The 24,266-nt window shown below is 44.0% G+C and overlaps 1 protein-coding gene across 2 annotated transcripts in view; it reads left to right on the top strand.

The window, feature by feature from the left end:
- The window catches only part of NUP35 (nucleoporin 35), a 34,571-nt gene extending 11,516 nt beyond the window's left edge, over positions 1-23,055 (top strand). The window contains exons 1-9 of one of the 2 annotated variants that reach the window (XM_040440147.1): positions 1,835-1,947; positions 7,396-7,554; positions 7,844-7,971; positions 10,290-10,350; positions 11,174-11,315; positions 11,656-11,725; positions 11,809-11,937; positions 15,786-15,938; positions 22,589-23,055. In XM_040440147.1, the coding sequence (XP_040296081.1) occupies positions 1,920-1,947; positions 7,396-7,554; positions 7,844-7,971; positions 10,290-10,350; positions 11,174-11,315; positions 11,656-11,725; positions 11,809-11,937; positions 15,786-15,938; positions 22,589-22,666 (948 nt within the window). In that variant the 5' untranslated portion in view covers positions 1,835-1,919 and the 3' untranslated portion in view covers positions 22,667-23,055. Of the gene's footprint in view, positions 1-1,834; positions 1,948-7,395; positions 7,555-7,843; positions 7,972-10,289; positions 10,351-11,173; positions 11,316-11,655; positions 11,726-11,808; positions 11,938-15,785; positions 15,939-22,588 lie in introns of those variants that run through there. The other variant, XM_040440148.1, reaches the window with a different exon arrangement.
- Positions 23,056-24,266: the final 1,211 nt, after the last annotated feature.

Below are 24,266 nucleotides of genomic sequence, written 5' to 3'. Positions count from 1 at the left end.
CTGTTGCAAAGCTACAACTCCCAGCATGCCCAGACTGCTTACAGGTATCAACCTACAGCAGGGCCTGGTGGGAATTGTAGTTTTACAACAACAGGTTGGCCAGCCCTGCCATAGAGAATGCAACAATCGTTCAAAAAATTCCATATGCCTCCATAATAAATCTGAGGGCTATGGAGGTACGGTGAAGGATCCGTGTACCTCTATGGGTGCCCTATCACCGATCCGTACAATATCCAGCAGGTGAGAGGAGCAGCAGGGATTTGGCACAGCATCGTTTTTTAAGGTATGTGCCCTGGCTCTTGCCTGCAGGTTCTGGGCATGATACGGAGAGCAGGGCAAAGTGGAAGAGACAGACTGGGAGAGTAGAAGAAAGACGAGGCCAGGTACAGCCGGAAAGCAGTTTAGAGTGTGAAGCTAGGGTAGGCAACAGCATGCAGCTGCCAGGCAGCCATCACTCCTAGGGTGGCCAGACGTACGGTTTTAGGCCGGACAGTCCGGTTTTTTGGCTCCCTGTCCACCCTTTCAGTAGCTCACGCTCAGACAGCAGCACTGCGCTGTTTGAGTGTGAGCTGCAGCAACTGACTGAGGCTTCTCCCATCCCCCGTCAGTCACTAGAGCCTGCAAACATGGCTCCCTGTGGCTGACTGAGGGGGAGAGAAGCATCCGGGGCTGCCCCCAGCTCACCTTCCATTCAGAAAGTTCTTCCCTCTCCTCTCCCCGTTTTCCCCCCAGCTGGGGGTGGGGGCGTGGCTTCACAGAGGCGGGCGTGGTTTATCAGTTCTGGGGCATGGTCGGTGAGGTCCGGCTTTCTGGGGTGAAGCCAGTGGCCAACCTAACCTCTCCTTACTCTTTCCTCTGCCAGCCTCCTGTACTATAGCATACAGTACATGGCAGCCTCCCCTCCCTGCCCGCTGTTCCGCCATGTACTATGGCTGATTATGGCACTCTTACATGTGCACACATGTGATGCCAGGATGGTCCTGGGCTAGCATCGGGTGCTTATATGTACTTATGTGTGCCATAATAAACACTAGTACATGGTGGAACAGTGGGCAGAGAGGGGAGGCTGCCATGTTCTGCATACAATAGTAACGGGATAAGTATATAGTATAGAGCGGGAGGACGGGGTTGGGGGCCGTACAAAAAATTGCTGTGGGGCACAGTCAGTTCTAGCTATGCCCTGCTCTAGGGAGTGGGTGCTCTAGGAGCTGCTTCCCCCCTCCCTCAGGCAGGAGAGGGACCACACACATCCCCTCTCCACCTCACCCTCCTCCAGACTGACCTGTCACCTTAGACTATTACAGACCCACTCTTGGCAAGCAGTCGGCTTACCCCACTTCTGCCAAAGGGGGGGAGGGGGTAGAATGTAGTGGTAAGGTCAATTCTTGTTGCTAAACACTGCCGTACATACTCCACTTGCTGGTAAACCAGGTGCATAACATGTCAGAGATATACAAAAACGTCTCCACACTTCATTTCTAATTTAGAAAGGCGCACCAAGCCTTAAAATCATCCCACATTTTACTGAGATTCTTCTTACAAATGTGATTCACACCCTTTAACAGCTTGCCGAAATCCACCACAAAATGGCCGCGAAGTCCACAAGGCTGCAGACACTTCTGTCAAACCGATGTGGTATATCTACAACCTCAGAACGCCATTATCGCCCACTTGTCTCCATGGCAACGGCTAGCTTGAGCGTTCGACTGCCTGTATCTTTATTGAGATTGAGGGTAAGCGTCAGGGGCCAGGTGCTGCGCCACCAGTCACCGCTAGGCGGGGCTACTTTATATTTCCAAAAGAAAAAAAAAGTGCTGTGTGAGGGGAAGTGACGTAAGGCGAGGACTTCCCGGCGGTCAGCGCTTGTATTTTTTGAAACGTGTGCAGGGAGGGAGAGCTGTGTGGCCGCTCCTGTCATCATGTCTGCCTTCTCTCTGGAGTTGCTGGGTGAGTAGAGCTCCTGCACCTAACTCCACACCTTTATAACCTTCGTACTAGTCAGCAATGGGAGCCGAAGAGGGACACACTAAATAGAATGTCACTGCTGCGGGAGGTTGTTGTGTGTTACATTGTACTGTGCCTGTATGTCACGTGGTATGATGAGAGTAATGCTGTTACTGGAATTACACCCTGACGAGTGGAGTTGTCACAAGACCAGCAAACCAGAGCCCTGACTGGTGGGAAACCACTGCCAGTAACGTTTTTACTGGTATTCACAAGGGCTGGCAATTTTACATAATTAGATATTGGGGCAGATGTACTAATCGTGCTTCATGTTGCGGACAAGGCAGCCATATCTATCGCAGCTCAGTTGGCCTGCTTTACTCCCTTATTTTGTGCCCTCGAAAAATGGTGCATGGACGGTTCTCTAGCCATAGACCTTGGGGGAGATTGATCAAAACGGGTGTAAAGGAAAACTGGCTTAGTTGCCCCTAGCAACCAATCAGATTTCATTTTTCAGAGCTCTTTTGGGATCTGATTGGTTGCCATAGGTAACAGCCAGTTTTCCATGACACCAGTTCTGATAGATCGCCCCCTTTTTCCATACGGTTCCCCCTCCGCACCCGTGCATGTCCATGTTCCGATCTCTGGAACGTCATCCATGATCATCCAGGCGTGGTCACGCTCTCTGCTGCAGCCGATAACTGGCTTCAGCAGTGGTCACGTCACCGATGTAGTGGAGCATGTAAACAGTCCGGGCACTGAAATATGGACACGCGGGATCAGGTAAGTATGACTCTTCTATTTACGGAGACTGGTTGTGGGATGTAAAGAAAAAGTCTTTATTCCCGAAGGAGTCCTTTTTATCTGGTGCCATTTTTGACTCTACAAAACCGCTCCCCTTTTCTAGACACTTGACAAGCTAGCAAGACACAAAAAGGGTGCAGTCGTATGTCTGTGTCCGTTTTGCGGGTTTCTGTGTGCTTCTGGGTCCATGTGGCTACCCACCCCCCGCAAGGGATCGGACGTGTCCACAACGTGCGGATTGTGGACCCTTTGAAGTCAATGAGTCTGCGATGCGAGGTGCACACCGTCAGTTTACATGTTTTACAGATCCACAGCCACATTTTACATCTGCTACTCCCGGCCGCTTGAACATCAGCGGGATCAAGACTGGGTCAAGTGTGCGATTGGTGCCAACAAGACATCACCACGGGCAAGGCAGCAGAGGGCCAAGGACACAGTTTGCTGCGATTCCCACAAAATAAACACCACAAAACTGTCATGTGTGAATAAGTCCTGAACCTGGCTGGTATTTCTGGGTGCAGAAAGCTCCGCTAAGGGCTTACTCTTACAACCATATTTTGGTGTGTGTGCAATGGGGTGCAGAGGCCCATAGGAGGAAAGGTCAGCTTGAATGCACAGACCTGAGGGGCTACATGTGGCACCAAATGAGAGAATGTCGGTTCCAGCATCCGGGTAGAGCCAAAACCGTTCAAGCTTTATGGAAATGCCTTCATAAAATCCATACAGACAGTAATGTTGCCACTTGAACGTTTCAGAGAGACTCGTCCCATCTTAGCCTTTCATGGCCGTAGATGGGACTAACTGCAGTAAGCGCGAGTGACGTGTAGGTGTAGTCATGGAGAAGGCCGGGCGGCCAGCGCGCCGCTGTTTCCGTAAATCCCATAGTAGTGAACCGGAGCTGCGCAAACGGTGTAACACAGCAAGCTACGCTATTTCTTAATTTGGGAACCTTTCAGATGTCAGAATATTTATACTGCTCTGAAAGTCTTTTATTTATGTAATCGAGTCAGGATCTATAATAAAGGAGATTCCAACTTATTTCCAAAAACAAAACAAGAACTACTAAGGCTACTTTCACACTGCCGTTTCAGGGATCTCACAAGTGTCCAAAACGGATCAGTTCAGCCCCAATGCATTCTGAATGGATAAGGATCCGCTCAGAATGCATCAGTTTGCCTCCGTTCAGCCTCCATTCCGCTCTGGAGGCGGACACCAAAACGCTGCTTGCACCGAAACTGAGCCAAACTGATCCGTCCTGACTTACAATGTAAGTCAATGGGGACGGATCCGTTTTCACTGACACAATATGGTGCAATTGAAAACGGATCCGCCTCCCATTGACTTTCAATTTAAGTCAAAACGGATCCGTTCTGAACGGATACAAGCGTTTGCATTATAGGTGCGGATCCGTCTGTGCAGATACCAGACGGATCCGCACCTAACGCAGGTGTGAAAGTAGCCTTAGAGCTTTTTTATCTGCGCTGAATTTAAGAAAAACAAACAGAAAAGAAAAAGGTATATATTAATAATTCAGTGCAAATAGAATAAAATATATAATCAGTGACAATAAAATGGTGATAAACAATGATATGCAATTAATAAACACAAAATAACCCAAAGAATATAGATCTAATCGATAATATAGTTGGATATCTTAACACAAGGAAACAAATCCTTAACCGTACACTTGATTTCTTCCAGCCAACAGATGTTTCATATTATATATAAAATTTCATTCATCCAACCATATGTAACTTGAACTAAAAACATTTCTTTGGAGATGATACAGTGATATGAAAATATACATCAACGATATATTGATCTCCCTGTACTGAAGAGGATGCAATTGATACTGCAGTTACAATTCCCCCCCCCTTTGTCTAGATCCTACCCACAAAATATGGTCGATATAATATATAATTAATTTTCTGAAATAGACATTTATACTAATACTACAGAATCTGACTGGAACAGATCAGTGTTAAGGTTCAGGAGTGTAGTCTGGTCTGTTCCTATTTAGTCTCCTTATTGTTGTAGCCTCCTTGGATGGGTTGGACTAATGGATGGTTCGATCTAAATCGATTGATCTGCTTGGATAGAACTTAATGGATGAATTTGACTGAACCTAAATTTCTGGCCAACACTTCCTAACAATAGAACGCAAACATGAATGTGAATCAGGGATTAGACCTCTATTCCCACAGACATATACAGTATACACTCCCAGACAGGACTAAGACCTTTTCTATTAAAAACACATATTACAAATGCCTTTTCCTATTCATTGAGAGAAAAACAGTTTTGTAAAACACTTATCCTCATTGTCTCTGTGAAAATCCCTTGTTTGCTTCTGGACACTTGCGTTTACAATTCCCCTTCAAGAGATTTTCTAAAAACGTACTACCTACCCTAGTCTCTGACATAGCGCACTTTAGATTCGTTCTACTTTTTCTTATCTAATCATATGCCTTTTATTGTGTCAAAACTTTCTTCTCACAAGAGCAGACTGTACAAACACTCCTAAGTTTGCAAAGTCTCTACTGAGATCCCTAATCTCTTGGTTAGTGAGTTTCAGTCCAAAGGATATTGAACTCCCTTTGCCCTTTTACAGTCTGACAAGATGGTTCCCAAACAGCACATATATCTGTCTATATTGTAATTAATATATTTTTATATTAAAAAATTCTGACACAGAACACGTGTATCCTACTTAAACAGCCAAAATGCTTCTTTGTTAAAGGGGTGGTTCACCTTTTGGTGGGGGGGAGGAGGCTGGTTGGCAGACTTGTGAAGGGAAGCTTATTTACCTGCTTACCGGCCCTGGTCCCACTGGGCTACCTAGATGTAAACTTCATATTTGACGCTGCTGCAGCCAATCGCTGCCCATAGCAGTGACCTGCTCCCTTTACATCCAGGGAGCCCAGGGAAGGAGCTGGGCAGCGGGTAAGTATGCTCCTTCTTGACATTACATAGTAAAACAAGTTAAACGGTTTTTCCCTTCTCAGACATTGGTGGCATATTCTAGCAAAATGCCCCCCAATGTCTGATAGGTGCACCACCTCTGGGCCCAGCTCCTATACTTAGAATGGACCCCCCAAAGTCCCGGAGGGGGCACTGCACATGCGCGCCCGTCCTCCATTCATTCCCAGAGGTGAGACCCGCACCTATGGGACATTGGCGCCATATCCTGTCTGAGATGAGAATGACCCTTTTACAATTAAAACAAGAGGAATGAGGGCCCTGCTCGCAGGAGCTTACAATCTGAGGAGACGGGGGTGACTCAAAACGTAAAAAGTGCATGTTTTGTACAATGCTCTGGCCTTCTAAACACAATCGGAGAGTACATATAAGAATGCATCAGCAGGCCGCGATGGGAACGAGCCTCCCTAGCATTGCGGGTGATGCTAGGGAGGCTTGTCCTCATGGCGGCCTGCTGATGGCCTTAAGAGGGGGTGATCAGTGGAGGAGAGTACAGATTCTTTATTTCTAACTACTGGTGTGCAAGGCTTTTAGCCGAGTGGAACGAGTGCAGGCAGGAGCTCTGCATAGCACATGGCTGCTGCCTGCACCTCTAAAGCCTGATCTAGCACATGGGATGTACGATGCCAGGGGAAGCCATGTGTACTCCTGCCTGTACATCGCTCACTCCAGCCCCACAATGGAACCAATACACCAATACACCGCAGGCATGTCAGCAGTGTGCGGATTCCAAAGTGCCATAGACACCTGAACTTCAGGTTACCCTATTGTGAAAGGAAAACGTAAAAAAAGTATGTTCTAAACGTTCATTTAATAACATTTATAATAGGTTTTAGGGTATTTTCACACTTGCGGCAGGACGGATCCGACAGGCTGTTCACCATGTCGGATCCGTCCTGCGGCTGTTTCGCCGTGCCCCCGGGCCGCCGCTCCGTCCCCATTGACTATAATGGGGATGGGGGCGGAGCTCCGGCGCAGCACGGCGGTGCACGGCTTAAGGCCGCCGGACTAAAATTACTGCATGTCAGGTTTTTTAGTCCGGCGGCTTTCTCCGTGCACCGCCGTGCTGCGCCGGAGCTCCGCCCCCATCCCCATTATAGTCAATGGGGACGGAGCGGGGGCACGGCGAACAGCCACAGGACGGATCCGACATGCTAAACAGCATGTCGGATCCGTCCTGCCACAAGTGTGAAACTAGCCTTAGTAAAGCGTATTCAACAGTTTAGGTACACTTTAAAAAAAAACGGACAGTCCCTTTAAAGGGGTATTCCAGTGTATCTCTGCACTGCCCCCTCCCAACACCCGTGTGGCTATAGCTGCCAGTTTGCTGAGCCCACCTGTTCATGTTTATGCCACCTGCTGCCCAGTTGAAGTTCCTAATCTGCCCCTGTCCATTACAATGGCCCCAGCAGTGCCTGTTCTAACTGAAGCTGGGTGTAAAGTAGAACCGGCTTAGTTTCCCATAGCAACCAATCAGATTCCACCTTGAATTTTCCAAAAGAGCTGTCATAAATTTAAAGGTGGAATCTGATTGGTTGCTATGGGCAAATAAGCAGTTTCTACTTTACACCAGTTTGATAAATGACCCCATAAGTGAACGATCTGAAGAGATTCAACGCCCCCATTTTGGAATTAACTTACATATTTTCTTTTTCCCCTTTTTAACAGGTGGCGAACCAATGGCGCTGGGTTCACCGACATCTCCAAAGCCTGGTGGGGGTGCTCAATTTCTGCCTGGTTTTCTCATGGGTGATATTCAAACACCTGTAACGCCACAGCTTCGTCCATCCTTGGGAGTAATGGAGTTGCGATCACCGTTGATGGGAGGTAATTTATTTTCGACTTTTTTGTTCACACAGCCATGTATATTTCACCCAAAAAGAAATCAGTGCTGCTTACTTCCACTTGGGCCTCATGCACACAACCATGGTTTCGGTCCGCATCCGATCCACATATGTGGATGGGATGCGGACCCATTCATTTTAACAGGTCCACAAAAGATGCGGACAGCACATGCAGTTTGCGATGTATAGGGGCCGACCCTTTTAGAATAACACGTGAATCGGGCTGTACTCCGTTTAACACAATTTGCGGGGGTGTCACTGTTTTCTTTTAGGGAGTTCTCCACCGCAGCCTGTGGTTCCAGCTCATAAAGATAAGAGTGGTGCACCTCCAGTTTCAAGTATTTATGATGACGTTCTAAGCCCCGGTCTTGGCTCTACACCTTTAAGTTCCAGAAAGCTGGTAAATAGATTTCCTTATTTATTTTTTAAAGGTATTTTCCTGTTTGCATCATGCATTATGAGGATAGCTGTAATTTTATAATGTATTTCCTTCACCTTTATTGCTTCTATCTTCCGTTCTGGGCTGTGGTCACATGGTCATGTCCAAGCAGCTCGCTCTTATTTCCTGAGCTATGTCCATAGGTAGTGATAGGGGAGGAGATATAAACTAGCCTGGGGGCTATGCTAGAGCTGTGGTAGAGAATGGAGACGTGCATCATGGGTTTGGTTGGATATAGCGACAGGAAGTGCTACCTATGGGGTGAAAACCAACCAGAGTGATATATTTACACTGTAAAGATGGTCAGGAGAATCCAGATTGGGAAAAGCATCGGAGATTTACATGAGCTAAGAAACTACACGGGCCTCTCTCTTAAAAATCATAAATGAAAAAGGAAATTCCACGGCACTTCCCAAAATAGATACGGGTGTTTGGGAGGGGGGAGGGCAGAAAGTCAGGCTGCTTTGCTGTTGGGTATCCTTTCAAGGGATTTCCAGGGGCCATATGGGGACATTTTTTCTGTCTTGGAGACTGGCCATTTGGACATGAGGAAAAAACTATGTTTGATCAGTGATACACTAAACAAGGTTTGGAATAAGATAAAAAAATTATTGGGTGAGACATTCCCTACACACTTTACTCCACTTTGGCACAATTATAATTTAAAAGAATTTAAGTCAATTGTAGACTATAAATATTGGAATTCACGCGGAATTAACCGCTTAACTCATATAATATCACATGGTAATATTATTCCTTTAGATGCACTAATAAAAGGTATACCGTCCTTTGTAGATAGATATAGGTATGCACAAATTAGTCACGCATATATGAGCACTCAGGACAAAAATTTATTGGCCATTAGGACAAGCCCCTTTTTGGACTATTGTTTTAGATTTAAGGATACTCAACTTACACTCTCTCAAATATATCAGAAACTCCGGGACTGTTTGGGGGAAATAACCACATTTAAAAGTGAGGGAGGCTGGGAAGCTGAATTGGGCGAGGGGAACAGCTTGGAATGGGATATCGTATATCAAAACATAAAAAAAGTATCGATCTCTCAGAAATACAGATTGATACAGTTCAAGATTGTTCACCGCCTATACTACTCCCCCTCCTTCCTCACCAAGATATACAAGGAAAGGAAGGACCTGTGCTGGAAATGTTCGTCAGAAAATGCGGAGTTAAGTCACCTACTATGGGATTGTCGGGAAGTGTGGGGGTATTGGACTAGCATCTATGAGGAACTATATAAAAGATATAAGATCAAATTGAAGCGAAGTTTTACGCAGGCAATATTGGGTCTTTCCCCCCCCTCTGAACTGACCCCCTACCAATTACGAGTTAGCATGGAAAGTTTTATGGTCGCAAAGGCCTTGATAATTAAATATTGGGGTACGAAGAATAGCCCTAGCTTTAATGAATGGAGGGCTCGGCTAGACACTATTGAGGCCTATAGAAGAATGACAAGGAAATTGGAGTGAATGCTCCTGCGGGGGCAGGCTCCCTTACTCGCTTCAGGCCCCCAGGGTCCCTTATATTTGGAATTTCTGGAAACAGAAGTTAAGGTAGTTATTAAAATGCGGATGGACCCCGCAGCAGGGAAGCAAAAGGGATGGGGTGAGTTAAAAGGAACAAGTGTATTAACTTGTATAAAGTATATTTGTAAATTTTAACTGGTTGATATGAAAATTTGTATATTTGTTCCAGAAAATAATAAAGGATTTGGGAAAAAAATAAATAAAAGATACGGGTTTATTTCACCAGGTGCAACGTTTCGGTTCTCCCTCTGAAACCTTTTTCAAGCAGTGCCTGCAGTCAAGGTTTCAGAGGGAGAACCGAAACGTTGCATCTGGTGAAATAAACCCGTATCTGTTTTGGGAAGTGGCGTGGAATTTCTTTTTTCATTTATGGTTTGACGGGAGGATCACGGCCACAGCCGCTGGCACCGCTTTTTCTACTTTGTTCTACTATTGTTTGCAGTGCTGCCCAGCCGCTTTTGACTCTTAAAAATCATAGTCATCGTGGAAAACCCCTTTAATGTCCATCAAACAATGCGTAGGTCACATACATATCTGATCGGGGTCTGAATCTTGGCATTTGGGCTGAATTGAGTGCCCTGGTTTTGGCTTCCGAAACTGCATCGGGAAACCTGAACACTTGGCTGTACCTTAGGGGGTCGCAGCCCTGTACTGGTGTTTGCCATTAGAAATGCTCATTTCTGTATGCGTCATGTTACCTTGTGATTTCCCGTTTTGTTTCCTATTCTCATATAGGCCAACTTCTCTACAGCGCAGATGTCTCACACAGGGGTAACGCCATCTACACCATGTGCAGGTAAGTCTTACCCAGCTCGGGACCGTTCCACCATAGATAATCCTTATCATCTTTTGACCAGGGATGCCAAACCAGCTGTTGCAAAACTACAACTCTCACCATGCCCTGCTGTAGGCTGTCCAGGCATGCTGGGAGTTGTAGTTTTGCAACAGCAGGAGGGCTGCAGGTTGGGCATCCCTGTCTTAGACCAAAGAGAGGATGAATGTGAAGGGATTGCTGTTCACTTCTTCAATGTGGTCACTAGGTGTCATCCTTGTAGTGTAAGTGGATTTCATGATTTGTAGGAAAATACCCGCCCTGCTCTATAGAAAAGGAAGCATAAGGTTTTCTCGTTTAATGTCGTCTTTATTTTCACACGTCAGTATTTTCAAATGGAGACTTCAGTTAAATTTTAATTTTGGTCCTTCTCCTAGTTTTTACTTTACATGCACATGACTGTATGTATTCTGCGGTCCGCAAAAAATATGGATGTCCGTGTGCATTCCGTATTTTGCGGAACGGAACAGCTGGCCCCTAATAGAACAGTCCTATCCTTGTCCGTAATGCGGACAAGACGTGTTCTATTTTTTTTTTGCTATACGGACACAGAGTAACTTCTTATTTTTTTTTTGGGGGGGGGGGATCTATTCAAATAAATGGTTCCGCATACGGGCCGCAAAAAAGCCGGAACGGACGCGTAACGAAATGCATGAGCCCTAAGATACATCCATGTGAAAGTGACCATAGCCCACGCAGGGGTGGGCAACCTGTGGCACTCCAGCTGCTGTGAAGTACTTTGTGTATACCAAATGTGTTAAACTTTTGGCATTTTTCTTTTAAACAGCTGCAAATGTTTTTAGCCCTGCAACCTTTGTGCAAACCAGGAAGGGAACGCTATCTCCTGCCCAGCTAGATCCGTTTTACACACAAGGCGATGCTTTGACATCTGATGACCAACTAGATGATACTTGGGTTACAGTATTCGGGTAAGCGGTGTCATCTAACATGTCAGCTTGCCGCGCTGACCCAGTTCTTGTTTCTTATGTGAATGACTGACTGGTCTCCTTGGGATGGGAGAAGCAATTTACTTTATGGTTTTTACTTATGTTATCCTTTTTAGTATGGTTTATTTTTGCACGAATGTGTTTCTCGCCTCTATTTGCCGATTCTTTTATTTTTTTAGTGTTTAGCACTACCCCTTAGTTTTAGCATGTGTTTAGGGATCTGTACAAATAGTTTGGCGGTATGCTGCCATGTCTGTCACATTGCGTTGGTCATATAACTTTTTTACTATTGAAACTAATGCGGGCACCATCTGTGTTTTAGGTTTCCTCAAGCCTCGGCCTCTTACATTTTGCTGCAGTTTGCTCAGTATGGGAATATAGTGAAACATGTGGTAAGGAGCATTTTCAACGGTATAACAGCGGTTCGGTGAACTCTCCAAATTCCGTCGCTTTTAACGCTTTATTACATTTACAGATGTCAAATGCAGGGAACTGGATGCACATACAGTACCAGTCAAAGCTGCAGGCGAGGAAAGCGTTAAGTAAAGACGGCAAGGTTTTTGGAGATTGCATTATGATTGGTGTGAAGCCTTGTATTGATAAGGTGAGTGATGGAAGCTAACGAATACCAGGCTTGCATGGGTTACGGAAGCAGCTGCCATGTTTGTCACATTGATGGTTTCTGCTTATTGGAGTATAATGTGAAACAAGTTTATGGTTTCTGAAATGCTGTAAAAACTCAAACAATCTCATTTACTCAGGTTTCCTTATTAAAATAGTTTTATTTAAAAGGGTTTTCTGAGACTTTTATATACTGGTGAGCTGTCCTCTGGATAGGTGTCCGTCACCCAGGACCCCTGCCGATCAGCGGTTTGAGAAGGCAGCGGTGCTCAGAGTAGCGCTGCAGCCTTCTCTCAGCTCACCAAGCACATCGCGGTACATTGTATAGCGGCTGTGCTTGATATCGCCGCTCAGCCCCAAAGATACTAGGTTTTGATCTCTGCAGAGCCACTCCAAGGGTACGTCCATAGGTAGCGTTATTGCTGGGGGAAATGTGTAGCTGTAGATTTGCTTGTAGAATTCAGCTGTTGAAATTGGCCAAGACTTCTTGTTCCAGGAGATCACTGTAGCCTATGATTCTCTGCAGCAGTCACATGGAACGAGGTGGCATCTCAGTAGACTAAATTGTACAGTACTGAGAGCACCACCGGTATTTTATTACTATTAATAATATTCAACACACAGCCCTTTATTTTATTTTATTTTTTTTTATTTTTTTTAAATCTGATTTTATTTTCTGATTTGTAGATTTATTTATTCTATTTCCAGAGCATGATTATGAGGGCGGCAATCTTGCCTCAGCTGTTCTTAGAAAGCATTAAAAAAAAATTGCTTTACGGCAGCCCCATGGGCCATAGACACTATCAAAGAGGGGAACTCATTGACCTCTATGGGAGCGTTTTCTAGGCATGTTCTGTGACCTGTGCAGAGGTCATTGTACAAGGAAAGAACCGATAAGCTTTGACAATCGCCTATTGTGAATGGTGGATCCTGTCTTATCTATAAACAGAGGTGATATATTTACAGGCAGGATTAGAATGACAGATAAGCAGGTAACTGCAGTAAAATGATCTGTATAGACCAGGGATGCCCAACCTGCGGCCCTCCAGCTGTTGCAAAACTACAACCCCCAGCATGCCTGGACAGCCTACAGCTATTAGGGCATGCTGGGAGTTGTAGTTTTGCAACAGCTGGTTGAGCATCCCTGGTATAGACCAAGAAGTGGCGCCTATTGGGTTTAGTGGCCAGTGCGAAAAACTGCAGGATTTCATGGTTTTTGCTTAAATATAGTGACATGGAAAATTAAAAATTAACATGATTAAAAAATTCTATATAAGTAAGGTAAACATGATTTAAACAATAGGTCATTTTCTGATGACACATTCCCTTTAAAAAGACTTTTCTGGCTAAACCCTCCACCATAATCACCCCTGACCTTGTTGGATTTGCTGAGAGAAGCATATTTATCCGCTCCCTGCTGATGTGTTCCAGCTCCTTCGTTCTCTGCGTTCCCCACTTGTCATCATCTTCTAGGTTGGACGACACATAGACTTCCAGGATAGAGGCCTTGTCCCGTGCATTATTATAATGTTCAGTCTCCTCTGCTGCCGACTGTGTATGTGCAGTGAATGGCTAAGTGTTCACCCTTCTGTATGTGATCTGTTCTCTCTCAGCACTGGACTATATGAAGCCGGAGCTGCCGGCTCCTCTTTCCCACAGCTCTCACATTTACCGTACTTGGTGCCAAAGCATGAGAGCCTTGTAGGAGAGAAGCCTCCAGCTCCTGCTTCATGGTCCAGTGCTGCAAGGTAACAGATCACATACAGGAGAATGATTTACTATCCCCAGCCTTTCCTGTCCATGAAGTGATGTGACTGCAGAGTAATTTACTACTTGCAGAAGAGTCTATCAGATTCTCTTTAGCTCTTACAGTTCTGGTGCATTGCAGCAGGAGCCGTGAGAACCGTGGGCAAGAGCAGCAAGCAGTAGAACGATCTGCTTTAGGAATCCCCACCTGGAAGGAAAATCCACAGCAATTCCAGTATGCGTGAATGAGCCCTAAAGTGATGTCCCAGACACTAATAGCCATAGAAGTGATGCATTTTAGATTGTTGGAGGTATCACTGCTTTGACTCGACCAGTCACTAGAATAGTCTACTAGGGGTTTTATAGAGAAGATGCCAAGCATTCACACTCCTACGGACCTCTGTCTAGGTACATGAACAGCTGAGAGAGAGCTCTAGTTTCTTCCTAATTTGCACACAGCATTTGCCTTGTGCCAGGTTATGTGACCGCTGAGCCCAATCACAGGCTGCAGTGGTTACCTGCACCTCTTGCATCAAGACAACTGCAGGTCAGTTCCTATTCACTTCAATGGGAGCACTGGAGGCGGAGCTTCACTGTCTGGTGCACTGTGCATCGAACTCCAGCAGTGATTACCCCATGTACATTTCATTGTGGCACCCCCAGAAGTAACCGGTTACACAGCGAAACATAAATTGGTTAATCCCTGCCGGCAGTGGAATAGACAGATTGCTGCTAATAGGACACGGTAGGGATCCAGTAGCAGCATCATAGTATTCCTCATGATCATAGATGCTGATTTCTCCATCAGACAGGTCTGGGTCAAATGCTGTCTAAGAATGGCCATAGCAGGCTGAAGGAAGAAACAGCAGAGACCCTGGTGCCCAGTTATCTTGTAATGGAAGTCATTCATGCAGGATGAGGCTGTATATGCGATTATAGTGCAGCAGACGCTGATATACCGGCAGCTTTGAATAGAAACTGATAGCAAACCGGAGGGGTGTGAGAAGCTGAGCCATGAACGCCTGTGGATATGCACTTAGCACGGTGCACAATAGATCACACTGCAGGGATTGTTACAAACTGTCAACCAACATTCTAACAGTGTGAGAGGGTAGGCTGATGTAAAGTGTCTAATTTGGGGAAATATTTGATAGCTTATAGCAACAGATCAAAATTTTTGATTAATTGGGGTCCTAGTGCAGAGAATCCCGCTGATCGCTAGTACGAGGAGTGAACCGCTTGCCTATCATACTTTCTCTGCACGCGGCAGGAGATTGAAGCAAGGCGGACTTGATGGTCTCTGGGCCTGTCTCCTGCAGCAAGAAGAGAAATTGAGATATGTAAGCGCTTCTCTTTACTCGCTCTTTACGGATTAAAACTTTGAATCTGTTGCTATGACATATCAAAAGTTTTCCCAAAGTACAGGGACACTTTAAAGGGAATCTGTCACCAGCGACCTCCCTATCCAACCGTGGGCATAGACACACAGATGTAGTTCACCTAATTTAAAATGCTGCTTTCTTTTGTTGATCTTGGGCTCCATTCCAGAGTTATTTTTCTTAATATGCAAATTAAGATTTTGGTGACCAGAGGGTGTCACCATTGCTCTTGTTGCTCCCAAGCGCCTCGCCTTTCTGCGGCCAGCCGCTCCCTCCCTGATTTGGTTCAGTGGCAAAGCTGCCGGGGAGGGACTGGCCACCACAAGGAATGGAGCTTCAAGAGTAAAGGTGATGTCCTCATTGCACCAAAGGCTGCATATTAAGAAAAATGATCCTAACTCTGGATCAACAAAGAAAACCAGCATTTTAAACAGGTGAACCACAGCTGCATCTATGCAAACATTTAAATAGGGAAGTCGCTGGTGACAGATTCCCTGTAAGCTAAAGGGGCACCATTCCTTTATTATAGAAGGATGTAATGACAAAAGGTCTACATAAAGAAGTATTGCAGAAGGTGACTAGTTCTGGAGACATATAGTACATGAAGGAGTTGGGCAATCTGTAGTTCTAGTTGTTGGCAGAAGTCCTTTTAATTGACTTTTCTTTTTAGCCTCCTAATTGATTTTGCATTTATTAATCTTTGTAGAGTATAATGGACAGTGGTGAGAAGACCTCGGTCTCTTCAGTCTTCACATCGCCAGTTACAGCTCTCGGCACCCCTACTCAGCAGATGGGTACACCAAGATCAGGAATGAGACCTCTTTCTGCAGCATACAGAGTTCCAGCAAATGACTACCAGGTACTTTCTGTCTGCATTCTCAATAAAAGCCCCCAGTGGCAAATTTATAATATTTGTATGTCAATGACGTTACCGTACTGTCAGGTACGTTTTTGTTGTCTTTATCCATGCACAGTCGCAAAATCAAGGTCTGAAAACCATCCTCCTGCGCTCAGGTGTCTGTTTGCAGACTGACAGACAAGACTCCTTATTGTCTTTGGTGTGGAACATAATTGTTGCAGTGAAATATTGATTTAGGGAATGTTTCAAAGCCCTTATTGATGGTATTTTTTTTTTTGCCATTATCTGTATGAATAAATCTTCCACTGCTTTAGCATATGTTCACACAACGGCCATATGTTTAAAGGGAACCTGTCATGTGGATATTTGATTATAATCTAACTAATTATATACAATCATTAACTACTAAAAAGTACCTTAGATGTATTCACTTACTGGTGTGACAGATGGTTACCTCATAATATACACACAAAGATGCCGCATGCTAATGAGCTGATTTGAGTCTAGCGTGATGTCAGTGAGTCCAGCGTTTTTTTTTAATTCAGAGCTAAAGCCACTCCCCTGCCCACCTGCTGCTGATTCATATGGAAAATAACTGTCAATCAGCAGCAGGTGGGCGGGGAGAGTCAAGAGCTCATGAATATTCAGGACTCATCATTATGAGCTGGAGCTTTTCAATACAAGATGTTGGCAGATTGACTGGGTCAATTAAAGAAAGTGACCCAGCATTCTGCTAAGAGAATCAGTCACTTATTTGTTTCCCTTAGTTAGGACACCATAAAACTGGTGACAGGTTCCCTTTAAGAGCTCATGCTCACGGCCGTAGTTTTGGTCTACAAAAAAATAGAACGTGTCCTATTGGATAATAATGGGGAGGTGCTCTAAATATATATCTCTAATATATTTAATGAAGATAAAAAAAAAAACAACTAAAAACATACAAAAAATGACAGTATTGTTCCAGTTATTTTATTGTTATAAATGTATACTCTAGAATGATGGTCGGCTCGCAAGTAATCAATACAGTATTTATTTATCACTAACACTAGATTCACACAGACACTTAAATAAAAAATCAATACATATAAAAATGTATATATTGTGGTGGCCAGTCCCTCCCCTCATATACTATAAGTTGCGGAGCTCACGCAACCTACAATGCATATGCTGTAACTCATATGCTGCGATTTTTCCCATATCCCGCTCCTGATTTATTAGGTAAATAAGTATTCAATCTTGGGTTTAATTATAGAGCGTACTTGTGGTATGTTCATACAGAATGTCCTGCGCTAGTGCACTTTTTACCGAACTCCAGTGCAATTATGTATAGAGCAATGCACACAAAACCCTAAGGATGGGCTTCTGTAAGGCTGGGTTCACACGGGCATTGTGGGTGCGGGTTCACACGGGCATTGCAGGTGCGTTGCGGGAACATGCACAATTTTTTTCCCCCGAGAGTGCAAAGCGGTTTGAAGCATTTTGCATGCGCGTGAGAAAAATCTGCATGTTTGGTACCCAGACTTCTTCACAGAAGTTCGGGTTTGGGTTCAGTATTTTGTAAATTTTATTATTTTCCCTTTTAACATGGTTTAATACAGAATTCTTAGTAGAAGGTCAATTGAGGGTTAAAAAATAAATTAACTCTCCTCTTCCAATTGATCGCGTAGCTGCCGGTCTCCTGTTCTTTCTTCAGGACCTGTCAAAGGACCTAGGGTGATATCACTGAGCTCATCACATGGTCCATCACCATGGTGATGAATCATGTGATGAGCACAGTGATGTCACCACAGGTCCTGAAGAAAGAACAGGAGACCGGCAGCTACACGATCAATTGGAGGTGAGTTAATTTTTTTTTTTTTAACCCTCAATTGACCTAAGCATTCTGTATTAACCACTTCCCGCCACGCTAACGCCGAAAGGAGTCATCGCGGCGGCGCTCCCAGGTCACACTAACGCCGATTGGCGTCATCTCGCGTGAGCCGAGATTTCCTGTGAACGCGCGCACACAGGATCGGAAGGTAAGCGAGTGGATCTCCAGCCTGCCAGCGGCGATCGTTCGCTGGCAGGCTGGAGATGTGATTTTTTTTTTAACCCCTAACAGGTATATTAGACGCTGTTTTGATAACAGCGTCTAATATACCTGGTCCTCTGGTGGTCCCTTTTGTGTGGATCGACCACCAGAGGACACAGGCAGCTCAGTAAAGTAGCACCAAACACCACTACACTACACCCCCCCCCCCCCCTGTCACTTATTAACCCCTTATGAACCACTGATCACCCCATATAGACTCCCTGATCACCCCCCTGTCAATGATCACCCCCCTGTAAGGCTCCATTCACACATTTTTTTTTGCCCCAAGTTAGCGGAAATTATTATTATTTTTTCTTACAAAGTCTCATATTCCACTAACTTGTGTCAAAAAATAAAATCTCACATGAAGTCACCATACCCCTCACGGAATCCAAATGCGTAAAATTTTTTAGACATTTATATTCCAGACTTCTTCTCACGCTTTAGGGCCCCTAGAATGCCAGGGCAGTATAAATACCCCACATGTGACCCCACTTCGGAAAGAAGACACCCCAAGGTATTCCGTGAGGGGCATATTGAGTCCATGAAAGATTGAAATTTTTGTCCCAAGTTAACGGAAAGGGAGACTTTGTGAGAAGAAAAAAATAAATAAAATCAATTTCCGCTAACTTGTGCCAAAAAAAAATATTTCTATGAACTCGCCATGCCCCTCATTGAATACCTTGGGCTGTCTTCTTTCCAAAATGGGGTCACATGTGGGGTATTTATACTGCCCTGGCATTTTAGGGGCCCTAAAGCGTGAGAAGAAGTCTGGGATCCAAATGTCAAAAAATGACCTCCTAAAAGGAATGTGGGCCCCTTTGCCCACCTAGGCTGCAAAAAAGTGTCACATGTGGTATTGCCGTACTCGGGAGAAGTTGGGCAATGTGTTTTGGGGTGTCATTTTACATATACCCATGCTGGGTGAGATAAATATCTTGGTCAAATGCCAACTTTGTATAAAAAAAAATGGGAAAAGTTGTCTTTTGCCAAGATATTTCTCTCACCCAGCATGGGTATATGTAAAATGACACCCCAAAAAACATTGCCCAACTTCTCCTGAGTACGGCAATACCACATGTGTGACACTTTTTTGCAGCCTAGGTGGGCAAAGGGGCCCACATTCCAAAGAGCACCTTTTGGATTTCACCGGCCATTTTTTACAGATTTTGATTTCAAACTACTTACCACACATTAGGGCCCCTAGAATGCCAGGGCAGTATAACTACCCCACAAGTGACCCCATTTTGGAAAGAAGACACCCCCAGGTATTTCGTGATGGGCATAGTGAGTTCATGGAAGTTTTTATTTTTTGTCACAAGTTAGTGGAATATGAGACTGTAAGAAAAAAAAAATCATCATTTTCCGCTAACTTGTGACAAAAAATAAAAGTTCTATGAACTCACTATGCCCATCAGCGAATACCTTAGAGTGTCTACTTTCCGAAATGGGGTCATTTGTGGGGTGTTTGTACTGTCTGGCCATTGTAGAACCTCAGGAAACATGACAGGTGCTCAGAAAGTCAGAGCTGCTTCAAAAAGCGGAAATTCACATTTTTGTACCATAGTTTGTAAATGCTATAACTTTTACCCAAACCATTTTTTTTTATCAGTTTTTTTTTTTTTGCAAAATTTTACAACTGAAAGTGAAAAATGTCATTTTTTTGCAAAAAAATCGTTACATTTCGATTTAATAACAAAAAAAAGTAAAAATGTCAGCAGCAATGAAATACCACCAAATGAAAGCTCTATTAGTGAGAAGAAAAGGAGGTAAAATTCATTTGGGTGGTAAGTTGCATGACCGAGCAATAAACCGCTAAAGTTGTGGAGTGCCGATTTGGAAAAAAGGGCCTGGTCACTAGGGGGGTATAAACCTGTGGTCCTTAAGTGGTTAAAGAATGCTATTTTCTCTTATAACCATGTTATAAGGGAAAATAATACAGTGAATAGACTTTCATCCTAGCAACCATGCGTGAAATTCGCACCACATCCGCACTTGCTTGCAGATGCTTGCGATTTTAACGCAGCCCCATTCACGTCTATGGGGCCTGTGTTGCGTGAAAAATGCACAATATAGAGCATGCGTGAAAATCACCGCTCATGTGCACAGCCCCATAGAAATGAATGGGTCCGGATTCAGTGCGGGTGCAATGTGTTCACCTCACGCATTGCACCTGCGCGGTAAACTCGCCCGTGTGAAAGAGGCCTAAGGTGTCCTGCGCTTATTAACAAAGCTCCGGTATAGCTGTGTGTGAGACAGTACACGTAAAACCCTGCGAATGGGCTTAGTCTTCTTATTGCACGTTCTCACAGAACGTTATGCGCTACTGCGCCTCTTACCGATCTCCGGTGTGGCTGCGTGTGAGATAATACATACGTTGCTCCGGAGGTTCTGTTGTATGCTGACTGTTCACCAACAACCTCCCGGACCTCCAGGCAGTCTCCGTGTTCGTGCCAGCACTTTGCGCATGCGTATCAAGAGTATCCAAACGCCAAGTTTTAACTTTTGTATCGCTCTTAAAGCAGGGATAGACTTCTCAGGGAATCGCAGCTTTATTGTTCAGTATGATGTTGCCAGACGCGTTTTGAAACCTCAGTGGTTTCTTCCTCAATGACAAAAAATATATTATAAATGAGGGACATATCGCTCCTTAAATAGGGCTAATGACATTACTAAAACCTGGAACGGACCGTGACTTAGACCTCAATACAAACATTACTAGGTGTTTCTTCACATTATTCATTCCTACACTTGCAATCATTGCAGTGACTTTTACTAGATCATGTGTCCGATACATTATCTGCACCTTACACATCCAAAGATAACATACTATATTAAAATAGATATCACATATACATAAAAAAAAAATAAAAAACTTAGAATGAATATAAAATCCAGAAAGGAAGAAAAGGCGCATTATTCCATTACTAGTGATGACCTAGGACTGGTTAATTGTATACATGTCCTATTCTTGTTTTACAGACAAGGATAGGACATTTCTGCAGGAGAAAAAAATATGGTGGCATGATTTCGACCAGTATCCTCCTTGTTTTGTGGATGGCAAAACATGGATACAGTTGTGTGCAGGAACCCTAATTGTTGTAATAGACAGATAGATAGATAGAAAAGTCCCAGTCACCCCATGGACTTTGGGGCATTCTGTTTTTTTAATTTTGTATTCTTTCCCATGAAATAATTCTGAAGTATCTTTCTTTAAAACTCTGTTCTGCAGTTGCTCTGTTACTCCTCGTTAGTTTGGCATCTGCCTTTGCATTCTTTCACACTGTCCAGAAAGGGCTTCCATTGTTTGACTCTATTAAGGAGTCACCCTTTTGGCAAGGGGAATATTAACTTCCAGTTGTCAGTATACTTATACATTTCCAGGAGGAATAACAGAGCGAAGGAACAGTGTGGAGTTCTAAGAAAAATGAATCAGAACTGTTATTTCAAGGGGCATACAGTATACCTAACAGACATGTCAGGAAAATGGACAGGTCCTCTTTAAATGATGAAAGTCAGACAGCCTGTAGTCACCACTAGGGGGAGCCTACTTCATAAGTTTTATGCATCTATCTGAATAATAAAGCCATACGCAGGGGGCTACTAAATTGTACTGTTTAACTCTGTGTATGCAGAGGATTTGCAGCTCTGTCCGCAATTCTTTATCAAGAAACTGATATTACAGAATGTTGGACCGAATAATGACCTGTGATAAAAGGAGGACTTTCAATTTAAAGGGATTCTGTCACCAAGTTTTAGGCTATAGAGATACGGACATGCACTGCTAGATCGCCGCTAGCATGTCCGCAATATACCGGTCCTATAGGGCTGTGTGCTTTTATTTTCTTTAAAAAAAGGATTTTAGAGATATGTAAATTAGTCTTGTAGCTGCCCAAGGGGCTGAACGAAACTTCATGGTGCCCAGCCACGCCCACCTGTGAAGGAGCCCAGCACCGCCTATGTCCTCCGAATCTCCTCCTTTCGTCATCGCAAGATAGCCGTAATCTCGCGATGCGCAGTTCCTTCCCTGAGGCTGATGCCAGCACAGGGAAGGAACACTATACTGGCACTGCGCGTGCGCGCGCATCGTGAGATTACGGCTATCTAACTGTAACGAAAGGAGGAGATTCGGAGGACATAGGCGGTGCTGGGCTCCTTCACAGGCGGGCGTGGCTGGGCACCATGAAGTTTCGTTCAGCCCCTTGGGCAGCTACAAGACTAATTTACATATCTCTAAAATCCTTTTTTTAAAGAAAATAAAAGCACACAGCCCTATAGGACCGGTATATTGCGGACATGCTAGCGGCGATCTAGCCGTGCATGTCCGCAGCTCTATAGCCTAAAACTTGGTGACAGAATCCCTTTAAAGGCAAATTTCCATATGAGCTGTCTCCTATGGACCTCATAAAACGGAGGTGATGTCCCATGCCCAGGACTTCAGTCACGCTGTCCTCTTGCTCCCAAGCCACAACAAGGAAAAGCCTATCGCTATGATTTCATTAATGTGTGGTTTATTATAACATTTCCAATCTTCTGGACTCTTGTCTAATTTTGTCTTTTTTTTATTCCTTTCTTAAAGGTTTTGTCAGACAAGCAGACGCCTAAAAAGGATGAAAGTCTTGTATCAAAAGCTATGGAATTTGTGTTTGGATGGTAGTAGGAAACTATGAGACTTCTCAAACTCACTGCCACATTTCTTGGTTAGTTGTATAACCGCTCTTGGCAGTTCAGTGGAGACATGAACACACCAAACTCGTCTTTTATGTACTTTGTACAGATATTTCTCATTCATTCTTTTTCTATCTGCGGTGTATGACTGTATTATTATGATGCTGCTTGGACTTGAACCAGTTAACGAATGTAATTTCTCATCTGGAAACCCTTCAGTACCATTGGAAACCAATTACTACAGTGTGACCGTAGTACTCGCTGCCATTCCAATCATTAATGCACTACTCCCCAATGCAAGTGTGTTTGTGAACTTTCTTTTTATGTCCTAATTGATTGTAAACATTTTCTGAAATTTTGCAAAAATGTCAGTCTGTTGCTTGAGCACATTTTACAATTTTATTATTTTCTAATAAATGTACAAAATGTATTTGTCGTTCAGTCTATGAAAGCACTAAATGTTTGAGATGGATAGCGGAAGTATTCTAGTTAAATTTGTTAGGGTGCTGACACTACGGTTTTGTGTGTGCATTGATAATTGCCTGATTTGTGCTTGTGTTTTTTTTTTTTTGTTTTTTTTTCCAAGCAGACCCAAAAAAACAATGGATAGCTAAGGGACAAAAATGCCACAGAGGCAAAATATTCACACTCAGAGCATGTTGCAATTTCTAAAATAAAACTCCATTGACATAAAATGCAACTGATTCATTGGAAAAAAATCCATTGGAAAATTGCATGTTTCTACTGTATTTAATTCCCATAGACTTCCATCAAAAGTCTGTAGCTGCTAAAAAAAAAAACCCACATAAGTGTGTGTGATACCACCCAGAGGTTGATTACAGGGCCTCCGACAATGAGGACCTTATGTGGTGTTTACTGAATCAAACCCTACTTTCACCAAAGTTTCAAGTTTATGGTGATCTGTGTTCGGTAGACTAATCGGGGTGTACAGTCGTGGCCAAAAGTTTTGAGAATGAGATAAATATTGGAAATCGGAAAAGTTGCTGCATACGTTTTTATAATAGCAATTTGCATATACTCCAGAATGTTATGAAGAGTGATCAGATGAATTGCATAGTCCTTCTTTGCCATGAAAATTAACTTAATCCCAAAAAAAACTTTCCACTGCATTTCATTGCTGTCATTAAAGCACCTGCTGAGATCATTTCAGTAATCGTCTTGTTAACTCAGGTGAGAATGTTGACGAGCACAAGGCTGGAGATCATTATGTCAGGCTGATTGGGTTAAAATGACAGCCTTGACATGTTAAAAGGAGAGTGATGCTTGAAATCATTGTTCTTCCATTGTTAACCATGGTGACCTGCAAAGAAACTCGTGCAGCCATCATTGCGTTGCATAAAAATGGCTTCACAGGCAAGGATATTGAGGCTACTAAGATTGCACCTCAATCAACAATTTATAGGATCATCAAGAACTTCAAGGAAAGAGGTTCAATTCTTGTTAAGAAGGCTTCAGGGCATCCAAGAAAGTCCAGCAAGCGCCAGGATCGTCTTCTAAAGAGGATTCAGCTGCGGGATCGGAGTGCCACCAGTGCAGAGCTTGCTCAGGAATGGCAGCAGGCAGGTGCG

This window comes from Bufo bufo, chromosome 7, assembly GCF_905171765.1.
Source record: "Bufo bufo chromosome 7, aBufBuf1.1, whole genome shotgun sequence".
Taxonomy (NCBI): domain Eukaryota; kingdom Metazoa; phylum Chordata; class Amphibia; order Anura; family Bufonidae; genus Bufo; species Bufo bufo.
Note: the sequence above shows the minus strand (reverse complement) of the source record. Positions and strands in the feature narration are given on the sequence as shown.